The 15693-nt window shown below is 39.0% G+C and overlaps 1 protein-coding gene across 1 annotated transcript in view; it reads right to left on the reverse strand.

The window, feature by feature from the left end:
• Nucleotides 1-15693, reverse strand: part of GADL1 (glutamate decarboxylase like 1) — a 67468-nt gene that overhangs the window by 32518 nt on the left and 19257 nt on the right. Inside the window, exons 8-11 of the mRNA XM_050970529.1 lie at nt 14332-14396; nt 14020-14096; nt 6996-7197; nt 2603-2654 (exon numbers count right to left, since the gene is read on the reverse strand). Of these exons, the coding sequence (XP_050826486.1) occupies nt 2603-2654; nt 6996-7197; nt 14020-14096; nt 14332-14396 (396 nt within the window). The remainder of the gene's footprint in view (nt 1-2602; nt 2655-6995; nt 7198-14019; nt 14097-14331; nt 14397-15693) is intronic.

The following is a 15693-nucleotide window of genomic DNA, read 5'->3' on the forward strand; positions in this document are numbered from 1 at the left end:
ACAAAACACAAAAACTCAATTTTTGTGACCATTTAATACTTTCACACCTCAAAATTTTTCTACTGAACAATGCCAATCTCCTCTCATATCATATAGCACACTTTACAGTGCTGAATGCTGAATTTCTCAATTTCCACATCTTATAAGAATCTCAAGACCCATTGGTGTACACCATATCCTGAATGTATCCTGTCTAATATCTAAGCACGCCTTTTGAGCAAAGACTGAGACTTCACATGTCTGCTTCTCTCCAGGGAAATTCTGCCTTTAAACTCAGCAGAGTTTGCTGCAAGGCTCCCAGCAAAAGTGGCTGTTCACCATGCATTATAAAATAAGGCATTTTGTGCTTATGAGGTTTCTGTATCATATATGATTGAGAAAATGTTCCCAGCAGGCCAGTCCAATGTCTATACATTTCCTGCTAATTTGGAACTTGTTTCTGTTTACCTGTATAGAGAACAGTAATTTGAGGAATAGATACACTTTGTGGTGCCATCCCAAACAACCCATACATCACTAAGTCAGTCTTGACCTCCACTATTTGCAGCACAGCATTCAGATGGCAGCTAGATTATAAAATGGATTCTGATCATTTGGATTGTGAACTCACACACCCCGCTCCTCTCCCACATGCCATCCTCATCAGTACCAGAGGAAAGAAAAAAACACTGTTAAAAGGGAGCTTGGTAGCTGAGCCACACCATCTCTTTGTCCCACTGTGGATGTGGCTGCTATTATAATCCCAGGCATTCTCCTGAACAAGGAGATCCCACCAGCTGAGACATGTTCTTCCATGAAAGGCCACTGAGATCTGCTCATATCATTTTCTGCTTCATTCAAAGAATGCATTAAAGACAGTGAAATCATCAAGAAGAATATCATTGTCAGCAGGAACTGAGCTGCAAACCTGCCGTGTGCTGCTGCTGAATGGAATAAAGATCAGGTCCTAAAGTCCCATGTCTTCCCCCATAGAGCTTGCAGAGTACACATGTAAACACAGACTCTGAAAAGGCAGTTCCTTCCCCATAAGAACAAGGACTAGCTCAGTGTTACAGGGTTTACTCCAAAACTATTTAAAATCAGATGGCAGGAGCAGACAGATGGTACACATTACCATACTGCCATTGTCTCTACTGCCTCCTTGATTATCTCAGTTTCCTTTCACACATCAAATACATCATTACCCTCTGAAAGCACCATTCATCCTAGAAAACAACCCCCAGCCATTCTTCATACTATTTCTGGGTATCTTGTCACAGGTCTTACTCAAGCAGGTAAGCAATTTTACCACAGAAGAGTTCAAGATGACTCAAGCACAAGTGGCATTTCCAGGCCATAGAGGAATTCTCATTACAGGTTTTTCCTCACTGCATGTATCAGAGGATCATCTTCTTAACCTCCTTGTGTGAAGCCCATCTTCCCTTCAGAGAGCCCTTGCACAGCTGGGCCTTGCTGCCTCATAGAATCTTTTCTTTGAATTCTCATTGCTTATCCCCCTGCACTCCTGAAAACTTTCTTAACCCTTTAGCTTCCCAACTCACAGAAAAACTCTTAGGACTCAAGAAGCTCAACTTCTTTCTCATAGTCCATACTACAAGACTCCTTTTAAACCCACTTTAAATCCAGGTGTCCCATTCCTGCAGGAACTACACAGCAGCCTCTGCTCTTAGCAAGAGTTTTCACATCTACAGGAGACCTGGGCTCTCGGCTAAGGTCTACAATAACAAGAAGTGGACACCTTTTTACAGACTTGCCACTTTACTGACCCCATCCTGTACTGCTGCCTTAAAATTATTCAACTGATCAGCAGTTTTCAAAGTTAAAAAGTTTATATTGTATGAATAGTATGAAATAATTTTCACATTTTGTATTTTGTCTAGCCTAACCTGGAATGCTCATGGTGGTACTTACTCCATTTCCCATCCTCCTCCATGTACTCTCTTCCTCCTGACCCTACACAGCTGCCTGTCTTTCCTACAAGCACACTTCCAGAAATGCAAAAGGCTTTTTATAAAATTGACTGGTCTTTGCAACATCCTCCAATATCAGCCTCATTAAACAAAGAGCTGAGGGCAGGTGGAAAAGCAGTACTCAAGCTCTATTTTCTACACCCACCCTCCCCCCAGCAAGCCCTCCAAACAGGATATAAGCTGACAGGTTTAGTAAAACAAGTGAAACACACAGCTTTTGGATAGCTTTTAGGAAGATGGGAGTCGAAGTAGAACTAGGAGAAAAAATACAGATTTTAACAATGAAAAGCCCATTTTTAGGATCAAACTACTTTTCCATCCAGAACACAGTCTTATTTGTAGGTCTGGAAGCACTGCGTTTTTAGAGCCAGCCTCTTCACTCTCACAGGAAAGTGAGACCTCCATCTACACCCCCTGAGGCAATACAGGACCAGAAGCTAAGAAATCAGGTAGAATGATGGTAGAGAACACAACCCATGTTATGTGTGTTCAATCATATCTGTGGACCTCTAATACATAAACTTACTAGACTACATTCTTTGTATACAAGTTGGTAATTGACTAAGAAAGAACAAAATCAAACAATTGATGCTTCCTAACAATATCAATAGCTCAGTTCCCATTTTACTTACCTCTAAAAGAAGCTGGAATCCCTCTCTTTTTTTAATTTCCTCTACTAGATATCTGTAATTAAAAAATTAGGGATTTAAAGCATAGAACAATACACACATAGAACAATGCACATAGACAACAGCAAAAAAACAGGGTCTTGAACACATATTCCTTTTTCAGGTCTTTTTTTCCCCCCCACACTTAGAAAACAACAGAGTTAAACCTCATTTCTACCTGCTGTGAAAATGCAATAGCTATCAGTTCCTGGAAACAAAAGAAGGCTACAGCCAGCCAAGGAGCACTAAGGAGAAGCCAAATTCTGTTCTCAGGCACAGATTTTCATCAGAGCCACATGGCACAAATTGATCCTATTTGCATCAGGTTGTGCACTTTCCCACTGCAAATTAATACCTCCATCCTTTGCTCTCAAGTGCCAATGCTGGGCTGCCATGTTATTTCATGGTCACTCTGACACCTCTTGCATTCTACTATCACCAGGATCTCTTAGCTCAGCCCAGAATTGAAAAATTTGAACATACTTCAAGCTCAGCAATTTTCCCAGTACTTCCCACATTCCACATAATACAACAGCACAACTTTCTATTCAGTGGGCCACTGCTTATATACAACAATCCCTGGACCTTCCCTAAAATGGGAATTTCTTTTTTTTCTCACCTGCCACAGGTGAAAAACACAGACACCTTCAATGGAGAGGTGGGTTTAAATCAAAATTTTGGATAGAAACAGCTCCAATTTGCAGATTTTTTATACAACATGACCACAGCTTTTCCATAGCACATATCCCACAGGAATTCTGAAGCAAAGAGGACGTAGACAGGAATTCTCTTTTCTCTTCTCCCCCCCTCAAAGCTTCACAAAGAAAAATTTCAACAAATTCACTGCAAATTCACACTGCTTTTCCATTCCAACAAAATTAAAGTCTTCTACCTGAAGATATTGCTGTCTAACATGAATAAACCTGACACAGTTAAACTACTGATTGCGCACAAATCTGTTCTTCTCTTGCATTCCCTATTTGGCATTTTCCTGTCTGAAGCTGCATTACTGGTCGTCACACCAGTAATTCTTTTTGGTGAGAAATATTGGGAGAATAACCTCCCTTGGTCCTATCCAAACACCTGAAACTTGCTTCCAGCAGGGACACCCCATCAGTCGTCTCTGCACTGCCTTCTCCTCAGCAGACATGCTGCAGAAACAGGCTGGCTGGGCGAGCAATAAGCAATACCCTAGATGGCACACACTTTTCCAAACAGCGCCTGGGGACTTGTCACGCTGTTTATCATTACCAAGTGCTGTGCCTGTGACTCATTGCCTCCCAGCACACATCCCAGCACAGGCACTGCTGCAGTGGAGGGCCAGTACCCACAGCACACAGCTCAGGAGTCGTGCAATGCACTGGGGAGGGGTTTCCTCTCCCTGGAACAAGTCACGGTTCTGGTCGTTTCTGCCATCACCGTTCAGATCCTCCTGTGTGCACTTGTTTGTTATCTGGCTGTTAATGTCCACACTGCTGCTTAGGTTGAGAGACATGATTATCTGTAAGGTAATTATCTTATGTCAAACAAGCTTGCTGCTTCTGTCCTGTTTATTACAAGATGCTTGTCTGTGCTATAAAACCAATATTCAGCAACATCAGCAGGCTATTCATATGGCAGTGGCCTTCAATTAACTTTTTTCTTTTAATAAATTATGAAAGGGAAACCTATGCATAATCACTTTCCTTTTTCTTTTTTTTTAAGATCTTGGATTGTTAGAGCAATTTTGCAATGCTTAATATCTTTCCCTCTTACCTCAAGAGCCTTTATTTTATATCACCTAGGTATACAACCTGACATAGGCTACCTGGTGTCAGTCAGGTTCACAACATTGTTAATCATGTTCTTAACTACACTGCCAATAACCTAAGAAGGCAGCTGTTAGAAAATCCATTGCCCATGATTTATCTTTCCAGGATCATTTGATGGCAGTGGAGCAATTTACTTAGTGCATCTCTCCACAGTTGACAGTGAAGTTTTATTATCATGTCACAATTGTAGTATGTTAGAGGGGCTTGAGTCTGAGTGAAGACCAAAGTACACAGAGAAATGTCATTTGCTGTGATTAAGCCTTGCAGAAAATGAGTGGTGGAGATCTGCCACGGAAGTAGACATATGTCTGCTAACAGTGGGTGTCAGAAGAGGAAACAGGCAGAAAAATTCCAAAGCAGATGAAGCATAAAATGCAGAGATGCTTATGTAGTAACTATAGCTGTATTGTAAAAGCAGTTTATGTCTCCTTTCTTTTTAGAAAGGAGACATAAACTACATCAAAGGTAATTGGGGGGAACTATATCCCTACATCAAAGGTAATTGGGGGGAAGAAAATACACAAAAAATCCTGAAGTAATCAGCAGGATGCTCTACTGTACATATTTTAAAAGCAAGCCTTTCCAAAGAGACATCATCACAATGTTCCTGGGATATTTAATACCCTGAAAGCATGATTCATCTCCAGAACAAGAAGATACTACTGGAATAGCCAATAGGCAAAGTTTGCTGCATCAGAAATACATGCCTGCAATTACCCTAAAACTTTTGCAGCTCTGCTTGGTTACAAGCAAACAAACAAACAAACAAACAAACACCAAAAAAAACCAAAACAAACAAAAAAACCCCAGAAAAACCCCACCACCTACACATCTTGCACTTAAATTCTATAGTGAATGGACTAATTCCAGAATTAATCCAGGTCTTTGTTCAGGAACACTGAAATGCTACCCTTGCAATTGAAGTAACATCTAATGTAACAAATGAGAAAAGCTGCATGGCTGAGTAGTTGGTAAACCTGGTACAGTGCCCATGGCCATGCAAACTCAGGATGGCAATGCTACCACTGTGAAGAATCTATTTCATCAGATAATGTCTGAAAATTAAATTTCTTCCTAATGGAAAAACAAACCAAAAACCAGAAGAGACAAGCCAGTCACTCCTTAGAAGTGTTACCATCTGAATCCTAATGTAGAACAGAAATATCGATCCCAGAAAGGTCATTAATCACTACACAGTCAGTCAAATGACCTTGGCCAGTGACCTTGATAAGGCTGAATTCTCCTCCTGATAGGGGAAAGAATTACTTACTCTGAACAGACAAAGAACAGTACAATGCTTTGTAACAAAAACAAGGTGCAATTTAACCAGAACATATTAAAAAAGACATAACCAGCCAAAAAACTGATTGGCTTTAAGGAAACAAAGCAGAGAAAAAGTCACAATTTTTTTTGGTTCCACTGGTTTTGGTTCTTTCTTTTTATTCCTTTCAAATCCACTCTGGGTTTAGGTCAGGGGCATTTTTTTTATTTTTATTTTCTCTTTAAGTAATTTCATTAGAGTCAGACTATTCCTTGAATTTTGATTGAAGTAAACATTCAATACTTTTCTACTTGTTATTTCATATATAAAGTAAAATGTCAATACCAATTATTTGACTTAAAGCTAGCTTGGTGTAGTTCTCATTTTTGTGTAGCTAGCTTGGTGTAGTTTTCATTGTGCTTTGTCTTCTATAAATTCTGAACAAATATTTTACTTAAAGTGAACTTTTTTTAATGGGCCATTATCTTATTTCAAAATTATTTCTTCTAAGAGAAGAGAAAACCACCTGTGTATGGGAGTTTCTTCCCAGAAACGAAGACATAACCATCACTTTATAAACACCTTCTACCAAGAATTTTGCTGAATTCACTTGTGAAACTCAGATCTGTGAGACCAAAAACTTAATGAAATTGAAGTGGACGGGTTTGGGGAAGATCACAAGAAAAAGCTGTTTCAGTCCCTAACAGAACATAGTGTAAGCATTAAGAACTTGAGCAAACTTGAGAAAATCCGTTCAGTATGTCAGAACAATATTGCTTACATACACCCTAATATTAACACAGTGTCCTCACATGAGTTTTCCATGATCAGTTTTTTGCATTTCCTCTTTCACAAGGAATGACATGAACAGGAAACTTTGGTTCTTGCCAGACACAGCTTGGATTCTGGCACATAGAACTTCTTTCACACCAACAGCAGAACACACAGTTGAACAGAAAGTGTTGAAAGAAAGTGTTTTAGTAACTCTGTCCTATGTGTGTAGTTCAGGTAACATAAATGTTCCACAACACAGACTGACAGCCTAATTTTGACTTCCATGTTTGCCAACATTTATGCTTATTGCTAGAAGCGATAACCACTATTAAATATTGTAGAAAATGTAATAACACTAATTATTATTGTTATTACTTCCACCTTTTATACACAAACAAAAGGATAGAGGCAAAAGTAACAATGGGGTCTGTTCCAGGATATGGAGTGTCAGCAATGCCAACGTTTCAGCCAATCAAACAGACTAGACATACTCAAAACTGAAAGGGGGTACCTTGCCAAAGCCAGTGCCCTGTTCACTCTCTGCTCAAGGCCTGCAGTTCCCAATGCTTTCCACATCAGCCAGAATTTGAATGCATCTGGACGCCTGCTGCACTGAATGGACTTGTCCCCAGTGTCATAGCTGACGTCATAGAACTTGTCCTGCTGGAACAGGTAGGCAGCCTCAGCAGAGTAGCACTTCTTCAGGAGGCCCTGTGAGGAAACAGAATAGAGACTTCCATTGGTGATAAGCATTTTCAAACCTCCACACAAGCCAAAGCCTTTCCTTTTTTGTCTGTATCAAATGCTGATCAAACAGATCTGGATATGCAGGATAACATCCAAAGCTTATGGTGTGGTTTAAGAACTCTGGATGAGCCTAAAGGCAATGAATTCACACTGACAACCAACATTTATTTATGATTTTTTTTTTCTATAATATCATGGAAGAGCGGCAGGTGGAAGTGGAATTTTGACTCAGATCTCAAGAAGTGGGTACCACAGAAACAGTTGCCCTAAAACATATATGGATGTAAAAGAGAGAGAAGAAGGAGACACCTGTGTCCACTGCTCCAGTCTTTAGATCACAGAATCACAGAGTATTTTAAGTTGGAAGGGACCCACAAGGACCATTGAGTCCAATCCAAGTGAATGGCTCATACAGGGACTGTACCCACAGTCTTGGCATTATAAGCACCATGATCAAGAGCACCCCTGAGGAACTTCCTGCATCTTCACAAATGGAACGTCCTACATGTCCACAAATTGCTCAATCCATTCCTGCTTTGGTTAGTTGCAGGTAGGGAAGATTTTAGCCCAAAGAAATAAATGTTTAGCCTTTACAGCCAAACAGTCACTGTGGATTTAGCATAGGCTGGCTGTTTGAGCAGAAAAATCACAAGGAAATTAGTACAATCCAATTTTTTTCTCTTTCACAGAAATTTCAGACAAATGTAACATTTGAAAATAAAGCTAAGAAAAAATACTTTCATAAATGCTAATCATGATTTCTTAATAAAATTATTTTTATTCAGCAATCTCCAGCCTAGAGCTTCTGAGGGACAACCTGGGCAGAGATGAGCAGCACAAAACAGACAAAGACTAATGAGTGATGTGGCAGGTTCCAGCAGAGAACAAGTCTGGGAAACAGAAAGCACTGAGGCTGTTACAGATTTAAAGGTGCAGAGGTAGAGGAGACATAGGACTGGCTGTTGGTTGAAGAATGAAATACCAAAAAAGAATGAAATATCAAGAACAGAGATGAGGGTGGCCCTATGAGGGGCCCAGGAGACAGAAAACGTGGATCTGTCAGTGATAAGAAGAGCACTACTCATTTTCCAAGTCAATCTCACTCTTCTATTTGAGCAAACAAAAAAGCACTTCTCATTTTGCCCTTTTCTCTGCGTCTGCTGCAATTCTGATTTTAAAATGGTACAGTGTCTGATATCACTCTTAATCAAAGTTTCATATTTTCACAACAGAGGTACAATTCTTGTTCTACATTCCAATATCCTACTTATGACTTTGGGACTGGCAATAAAATGGAGTAAAAAGGTCAAGACAAAAAAATTAATGAACTGGCATACACGGAATAACTCTCTCCTAGACTTTTCAATCGCCTCCAAAAAAGAAAAGCAAATAAAAACTCCACCTACACACCTATTAATAGAGCATTAAATGAGAACACCACTAGGGTTTCTCCACAGCTTCTGTAGGGGTTTGACAATTCCATTATAATATTTGATAAAAGTACAGTAAATTTGGTCTAAACACAGCAGCAGCATGTTCAGCCTGGTGAAAAGACAGTTTTTATGACAGCTTGGGGGAAAAAAGAGTCAGGTGTCTGCTCTCCCTTTGCAGAGTGCTAACGTGCAGCTGCAGCACAGGATAGCCACAGCTGGAAAGTCAATGATGGATGCAGTGTTTTGCAGCATATAAGATTCTAACACTTACTTTCCAATTTTCTCAAAAGAAGCAAGGCAAGAAGATGACATTAGAAATGAAAGAATATTCAAGCACTGAGGCATCCATACTTTTGTGGGTTTTACAGCTTTTTTTCCTCTGGCTAGCAGCTGCACAACAAAAAACAGGAGTCATTCTGTCAAGACATTGTGCTCTATTCATTTAGACCTTCATTCCTTTACTTCCAGGAGAATAACAATTTTACCAGACATAGTGTTTAAAAAAAGAAAAAACAAGCAAAAAAGCAGCAACATCCACAAATTTAAACTAATTACTTTGTGTTTTACTGCCTTAAAGTGTTGAATGATGTATCTGCAGTGTGTGTACAGCAGGGTTGATCAATGTGGCACTATCTTCTGCCTTATCAGAATGCAATGCAGCTGCACAATAGAGGATGTCACAGAACAGTAGTTCCCATGCCTGTCGTCTGATAAATAGTAACCATTGTTTATCACAAGAAACCTAAATGCAGTTGGCAGTATTACAAAAGACTGAGAAGTTCACTTAAGATCACAGGGCATTTGCAGAGTTACATAGTTTTAAAAATATCCTCTAGAGTGAAAAAGCAATAAATATTTTGATGGCCACGAGTCAGCTTGTGTTGTTGGTAATGTAGTTCATTGTAAAATACAAGAAAAAAAAAGGCAGATACTGTCTTCATCTCCTGGTGCATCTGAAGCTGACAATACATGTGGCTTTATGATCCTTTTCCACCTGCTTATCTTACTAAGAATGCAACATGCTCAAGAAATCCTGCTGAAGATACTGATACTATCAATCTCCAGAGGCAAGTACAGTGACATCCTCCTGCACATCACTAGAGTGAAGAGGAAAACAAACAAAAATCATCCTTTGAGAGAAAGAGAGAAATATTCAAGAAGAAAGGTGGAGGAGAAAGAGAAGGAAAAAGAAAGGGAACAGAAGACAAAATGCCATCTCAATTTTTCTAGTCAAACAATGGAAAAGTAGAAGAAAAAATAATGGAAAGAAATATTCTTTAAATATGCTTTCTACCTCGGTGTTCTCAGTCCCAACAAGATCCCAACAGTTTTCTACAGAGTAACTGAGCTGCTACATCTGCTTAGAAGAATTGCAAAAGTTTCGTTAGAACTGCCCCACTGGACAACTTTGAGTTTCTTTCTTCAGCATCTTTTATCTTTTTACCCTTTTTAATGCAAGTTCTCAGCCTTATCGTCAGTCTGTTAAAGTTTAGAAAATGGAAATACTATTTTCATAGAGGCCCCAGTCCACTATGAAGTTTCAAAGAGCTTTTGATTTTGATGAAGTCTATGAGGAACTTTTGTGTGTTCTAATTAATAGAAAATTGATGAAAAAATATTGATACTGAAAGCAAGAGCTCCAGTTTCATAATTCAATATATTTTTCTCATTGAAGAGACTTACCTACAGCAAGTCTTCTGACCTCTTTCCATTTCCATTGCTAGTTAAAAGTGAATTTCAATTTCATTAATAAAATATCTTTTTCCCCAAGACAAGCCTTTCCCTGATTTGCCTTTTCTGAGGCAAAAAGGACAATCTTTTGAATAGCATACTTGAAAATTGTCAAAGGCGGTGTAGTGTTAAAGGACACTATAGCAATGTGTTTTGAGAGGTGAGGAGTTCTCAGATGTATTAAACCCAAGCAAAAGTGATGAGAACAGAGCATTTCCTGCAGCTGCTCTGGAGGGGAATCAGGGAGGTAGATACCCCTATATTGCTAATAATGAGGAAGAGATTACATGTGGATGGCTGTCATCATCACCTTAATCAATTATATTCTGCACTAAAATGAGATTTCTTTAGCTACATTGAGACTTCATTCTTAACTAATAAGTAAAAATTCTGCTTATTACCAAGAACTGATTCTTAATCACCTAAACTAGTGCTTCACTCTGACAAGTCACAGAACTTTGGCACTGGTGATAAACAGTAGTTCTCTGTTAATATGTAGATAATAGTCACACAGGTATGGATGACAGTAAGGACAAATTGGAGTAGCTCTGTGGTTTTTAAGGGAGTATGTACAACCCAACACTAATTCCTAGCATTTTGAGAACGTATAAGACCAAAACTGGCTTCACCATTGTTTTGAGATTATTGGTCCATCTAGTTTTGTGTTGAAACAGTCACTGCAATTCATGATTCAGCAAAATCAGTGTTTTCTGACTAAGACTATCTTGGACAAGTGATGAAAGTTACTCAGGGCATGGCAGTGAAAAAGGAATTGCTGAGCACTTCTTGAGTACTTAAAGCACTGAAGAGCTACAGCCATTGATCTGAGCTTTTACAAAGGATTAGCCAATCTTTCTTTCCCTTTGGTGAAATTGCTTCTCTCCTCTAATCAAGTCAAACACTTATATCTATTTTCTATGTCTACCTTCCTTGGAAATATTCCAATTTTGTTTCACTAAGGCTGGAAGATACTCTTTTATCAGCATTTCACTGCAGTTAATCTCTTTTTTTTCAGGTTTTTTAAAAAAAATTTTTACGGAAAATATTTAATTACAATGTTTCATTCTAACAAGCCAGTTGCAGTGTCTTAAATATACAAACACTGCTAAACCCTATTGAAGAAATATGGCAAAAGAAAAGCCCAAACCAAAAAAAAAGCCACGATTACCTATGTTAATGGGAAATTACAGTGTTAACAAAACAACTGAAATGTGATGACATCCTCTAAAGATTATTTTTCATACAGAAAGTATGAAAGAGGACAAGAAAAACTGAAGGGGATTAATTTGCTCACTTACAACTAGCTAAGCCTAATTTTGAAGTATTCAAAATTTCCAAATGGACCTCATAAAAAAAAATGGGAAGATGGGCTAACAAAACTTCCTTAATCAGTCTTTCAAAGGGAGATAGGGTAATCCACAAATGGACTTAACATTCATAATTAACATTTTGCTGCTTTGGTTTCCTGGAGAATTCAGAACTTCAGAATCTACCTGAGGTTCCTACAACATTCACTCACAGAGCAGTGTGTGCCAGACTCTTCCAGCTCACATCTCAGCATCCAGTTCCCACTGATGCATCCTAACCACAGTGTGAAGGAATTATGTTCACAAATAAACATGTGTTTCATCTTAGCCATAGATATTTATGTGCTTTAGAAGTGGAACGAGCTCCCAAGTGAGAAAGTGATACCTGTACTTTTCTCTTCTCTCACTGGTGCAAAAATAGCATTTTTAATGGGAAACTGGATTCAGCTGCCTTTTCTGGTATGGAGAGGATCAAAGAGAAGCAACACTTCTCTGTCAAAGTGTCTCAAATATGCATTTGATCTTTTTTTCTTAAGGATTTATATTCCAGCTAGTTAATAAGAAAGTACTCAAATCTGTATGTGTGTCTGTTTGCATATAAAGACTTCACTGGCACATACACAGAATGAGTAAGAGCCAATTTCCCAGGAATTAGACACAGAGTAAAACAACCTTTCTTCCCAATGCAGACAAATCTTCTGCATTCCAGAACATGTCTCACTGTACAACAAGATCTGATGCTGCGATCCATAATACTTCTGTTTTCACCCCTCAAAGACCTAAGAATCAACTTTACAAGTATTACTAAAACAATATTGCCAGCTGTGGTTTAAAAGGGGAATGGGATCACTCTACCAGACCTTACATTGCACAGAAGGAAACCACAAAAAGGCTGCCAGGGCCCTGAAGTTGGAACAGTGTTCATAAAGTGACTCGAAAGGCTAGAGCAGCTAGAACAGTTCAATCCTCTACATTTCTTTCCTTTTTCTTCCTGAGAAATTTCTACTATTCAGTCCAAGTAGCCTAATCATTACCTGGGGCAGTATCTATGTACTGGGCCTAATTAGTTAAAAATACAGCATTGAAATCTTCCCAAGCCTGCAATTAAGACACTGCATTAATCTTAGTCAATAACTTTATTCTGTTTGTTTTTCAGCTCGGAAAAAAGTGATGGATGGTAACCCTGAAATCTAATCCTCTCCAATGCCACAGGCTCTGGGGCATAAGGAAATGAGGTGGCACACTTCTCCTTGCTGTCCTGCCAGGTCTCACCCCTGACCTAGAGCAATCAGCTCCAAGAGAGTGCTGATTAGCAACTATGCACTTTGGTCCTCATCAGCTCTTACCAACAGAAGTTCATAACAAATTGCACGGATAGGTAACCCCAGCAGCTGAATAGAAAATATCAGTTGTTTTGACAGAGATTTATAAAAGCAATTTACAAACCACGGCCAAAAAATAGTGATGCAAACCTTAGAGGCTCAATATCATTGTGAGGTTCAGTCTGTTATAACCTATGGTGTATAAGACAAAATTCAGCCATAATGGTGGGCAGTTGGCATAAATTTTAGCAGGTCTGATTTTTAAATGAAGGTTGAAATAATTAACTTCTTACTGTTTGTTTGTGGGTTTTTTTTGAGATAAAAGAATGCCACAAAGATGCAAGAAGGGATTTTTGCTACATTCCAGAGTCATCTTGAGATCAGAGCTCTATTTTTTTCATATTAGATCTTTAAATGAATCATGGCTTTTGAGAAGTCTAAATCACCCTGCTGATGAGGAAGGACTGGTAGAGTGTGGACAGAAGGCTCAGCACCTTTACCTGGATGTGCTCTGACTCCCACCCCACTCCTAGTCTGGTGCTCCCCCTGTACAAGGGGACATGCAGATGAGCTCTGCCTGCCTCAAACAGACGCAGCACTGCTGCAGTCCCCATGGATGGCAGCTATTCTGAGGGCTTTGATGAGCTCAGTGTCTAAGTGTGCCAGGCCCAGGTGACAACATACTCTATTCTGAATGCAAATTATGTGCAGAAGTTAACTAGCAAGGGCACCAGCTGCAAAATTTGACCACTTGTGAGTACAGTCATTTGGATTGTTTTTATCCTTCTCTTTTATTCACCCTTTATTAATTAAGTGGTGAAATTCAAAATAATATAATTCAGCCTTTGTACTGCAATATAGTAAAACTGATTTTCAGCTGTTTCCTAATTATTTCTGCTTTCATATTACAGAAATGACAGCTTATTAGAATACCAAAAAAAAAAAAAGGAAAAAAGAAAAAGAAAATTAAAAAAGGTCAGGAGAGCTTACAGAATTGTCTTTCACCAGAAGAGCACAGCACTGGATTCCTGCCAACAGCATTTTATGGGGATTCCAGGCAACAGAATCAGCTCTGCAAAAATCATAAATGGAGAAAGGGAGGTGAAAATTGCATCTATAATCATGGGTACTTAAGAATCAAAAAAGACCAAATACAATCCAAGCAGACAAATCAGATTTCCCATACACCCACACCCACCACAGGTTCAGAAATCTCTCCAACTATTTTTAAAATGCAGCACTTATGGAAGCCAACAGGGCACATGACTTCTACCTCAATCCCTAGTAAGTGGATTAAATTGATTTACCTGTGGATACCATGAAGAAGTCTGCGATGCTTCCTTGATATCAAAGCTGAGCCACCCCAAGAAGCCTGTTGGAACATTTATAGAGCCAAGAAAATATTATTTGTATAAAGTTGTTTTCATAGTACTTCAACTAATAATTTCTAAAGGTGTCTTATTTAAAATTTTGATTACTGCACAGTCAGTGGGCTAAATTTTGCCTTTAGTTACATCTCCTGAAATAAAGGAGGTTGTGGTCTGTGCCTGAACATGAGCCACAACCCAGAGTGACCCTTCTGTGTAAGCAAAGGCAATGGACTGAAATGTCCTTGCATAGCCAGACTCACTCCTGATACCAAAAAGTGTTGCTTCCTTTCCCCCAGCCTTAAACCATCAGGGACAGCAGAAAGCCCCACTTTGCACATCTTCCTCCTGCTAGCCAATTCCCTTCTGAGAATTTCACAGGGGAAACAGTGGGCAGAGATAATCTCTGCCAACTGCAGAGGCCAGGCTCAGATTTTGCAGAGATATGAAAAGCAAAGTCTGTCAGTGGGCAATAGCAAGATTTCCGTCACCAGCAACCCAAATGAGCTTAAAATTACTGAAGACTCCCTCAGCTCACCTTAGACCTAACTGTGTGCTCTAAGAGTCACTTAGACCTCCTCTGTAGTGAGGAGCTCTCCACTGAAACTCCTTTTTTACTTCCATCTAATTTAGACACCTATCTCTGGGTGATACCTTAGGCAGATGTGTCTCTCCAGGGACTATAGAAGGAACCCAGACAACAAGTTTTTTGTTACATATGTTTCATTTCTGGACAATTTGAATTAGGGAATGTGATACTTTTTCATGAATTCTGCAAGGATCAGGTACTGTGAAGCTTCAGCTCCCAAACAATAGCATTTATCCACAATGGAAAGGTGAGGAGATCATGCAAACACTAAACATGTAACACAGTGCATTTGAGGAGTAACTGCTGGATAAATAAATATATAAAATGATTTTCAATATTCATGAAAGCAGAATGCACTTAAGCAAACTACCTGTGAAGGAGGCAAAGCTCTTCAGAGACACACAAAAGTCATCAGTCCACAAAATATTTGGACTCAGTTTATTTAAAAATAAAATTGTAAAGAAAAAGAAAATTGCTGATGTAAATATTCCTGAGCTAAGCATAGAAAATATGCTTGTTTGGCTTTTGGGTTTTTCTTCTTTCTTTGAAATAAAAATATGTGATAGCTGATACATGAGTTTATCATTGGTATTTGCTTCACAGGCCATACATCAGGAATGAGATCAGCTATCTCTGGGAGACAGGATGGCAAAGGCTCACAAGGGAGAAGAAAGTTATTAATTGTCTTAAAAATTCATCCTCATTAATGCCAC

The sequence above is a fragment of the Serinus canaria genome, chromosome 2, assembly GCF_022539315.1.
Source record: "Serinus canaria isolate serCan28SL12 chromosome 2, serCan2020, whole genome shotgun sequence".
In the NCBI taxonomy this organism is placed as follows: Eukaryota; Metazoa; Chordata; class Aves; order Passeriformes; family Fringillidae; genus Serinus; species Serinus canaria.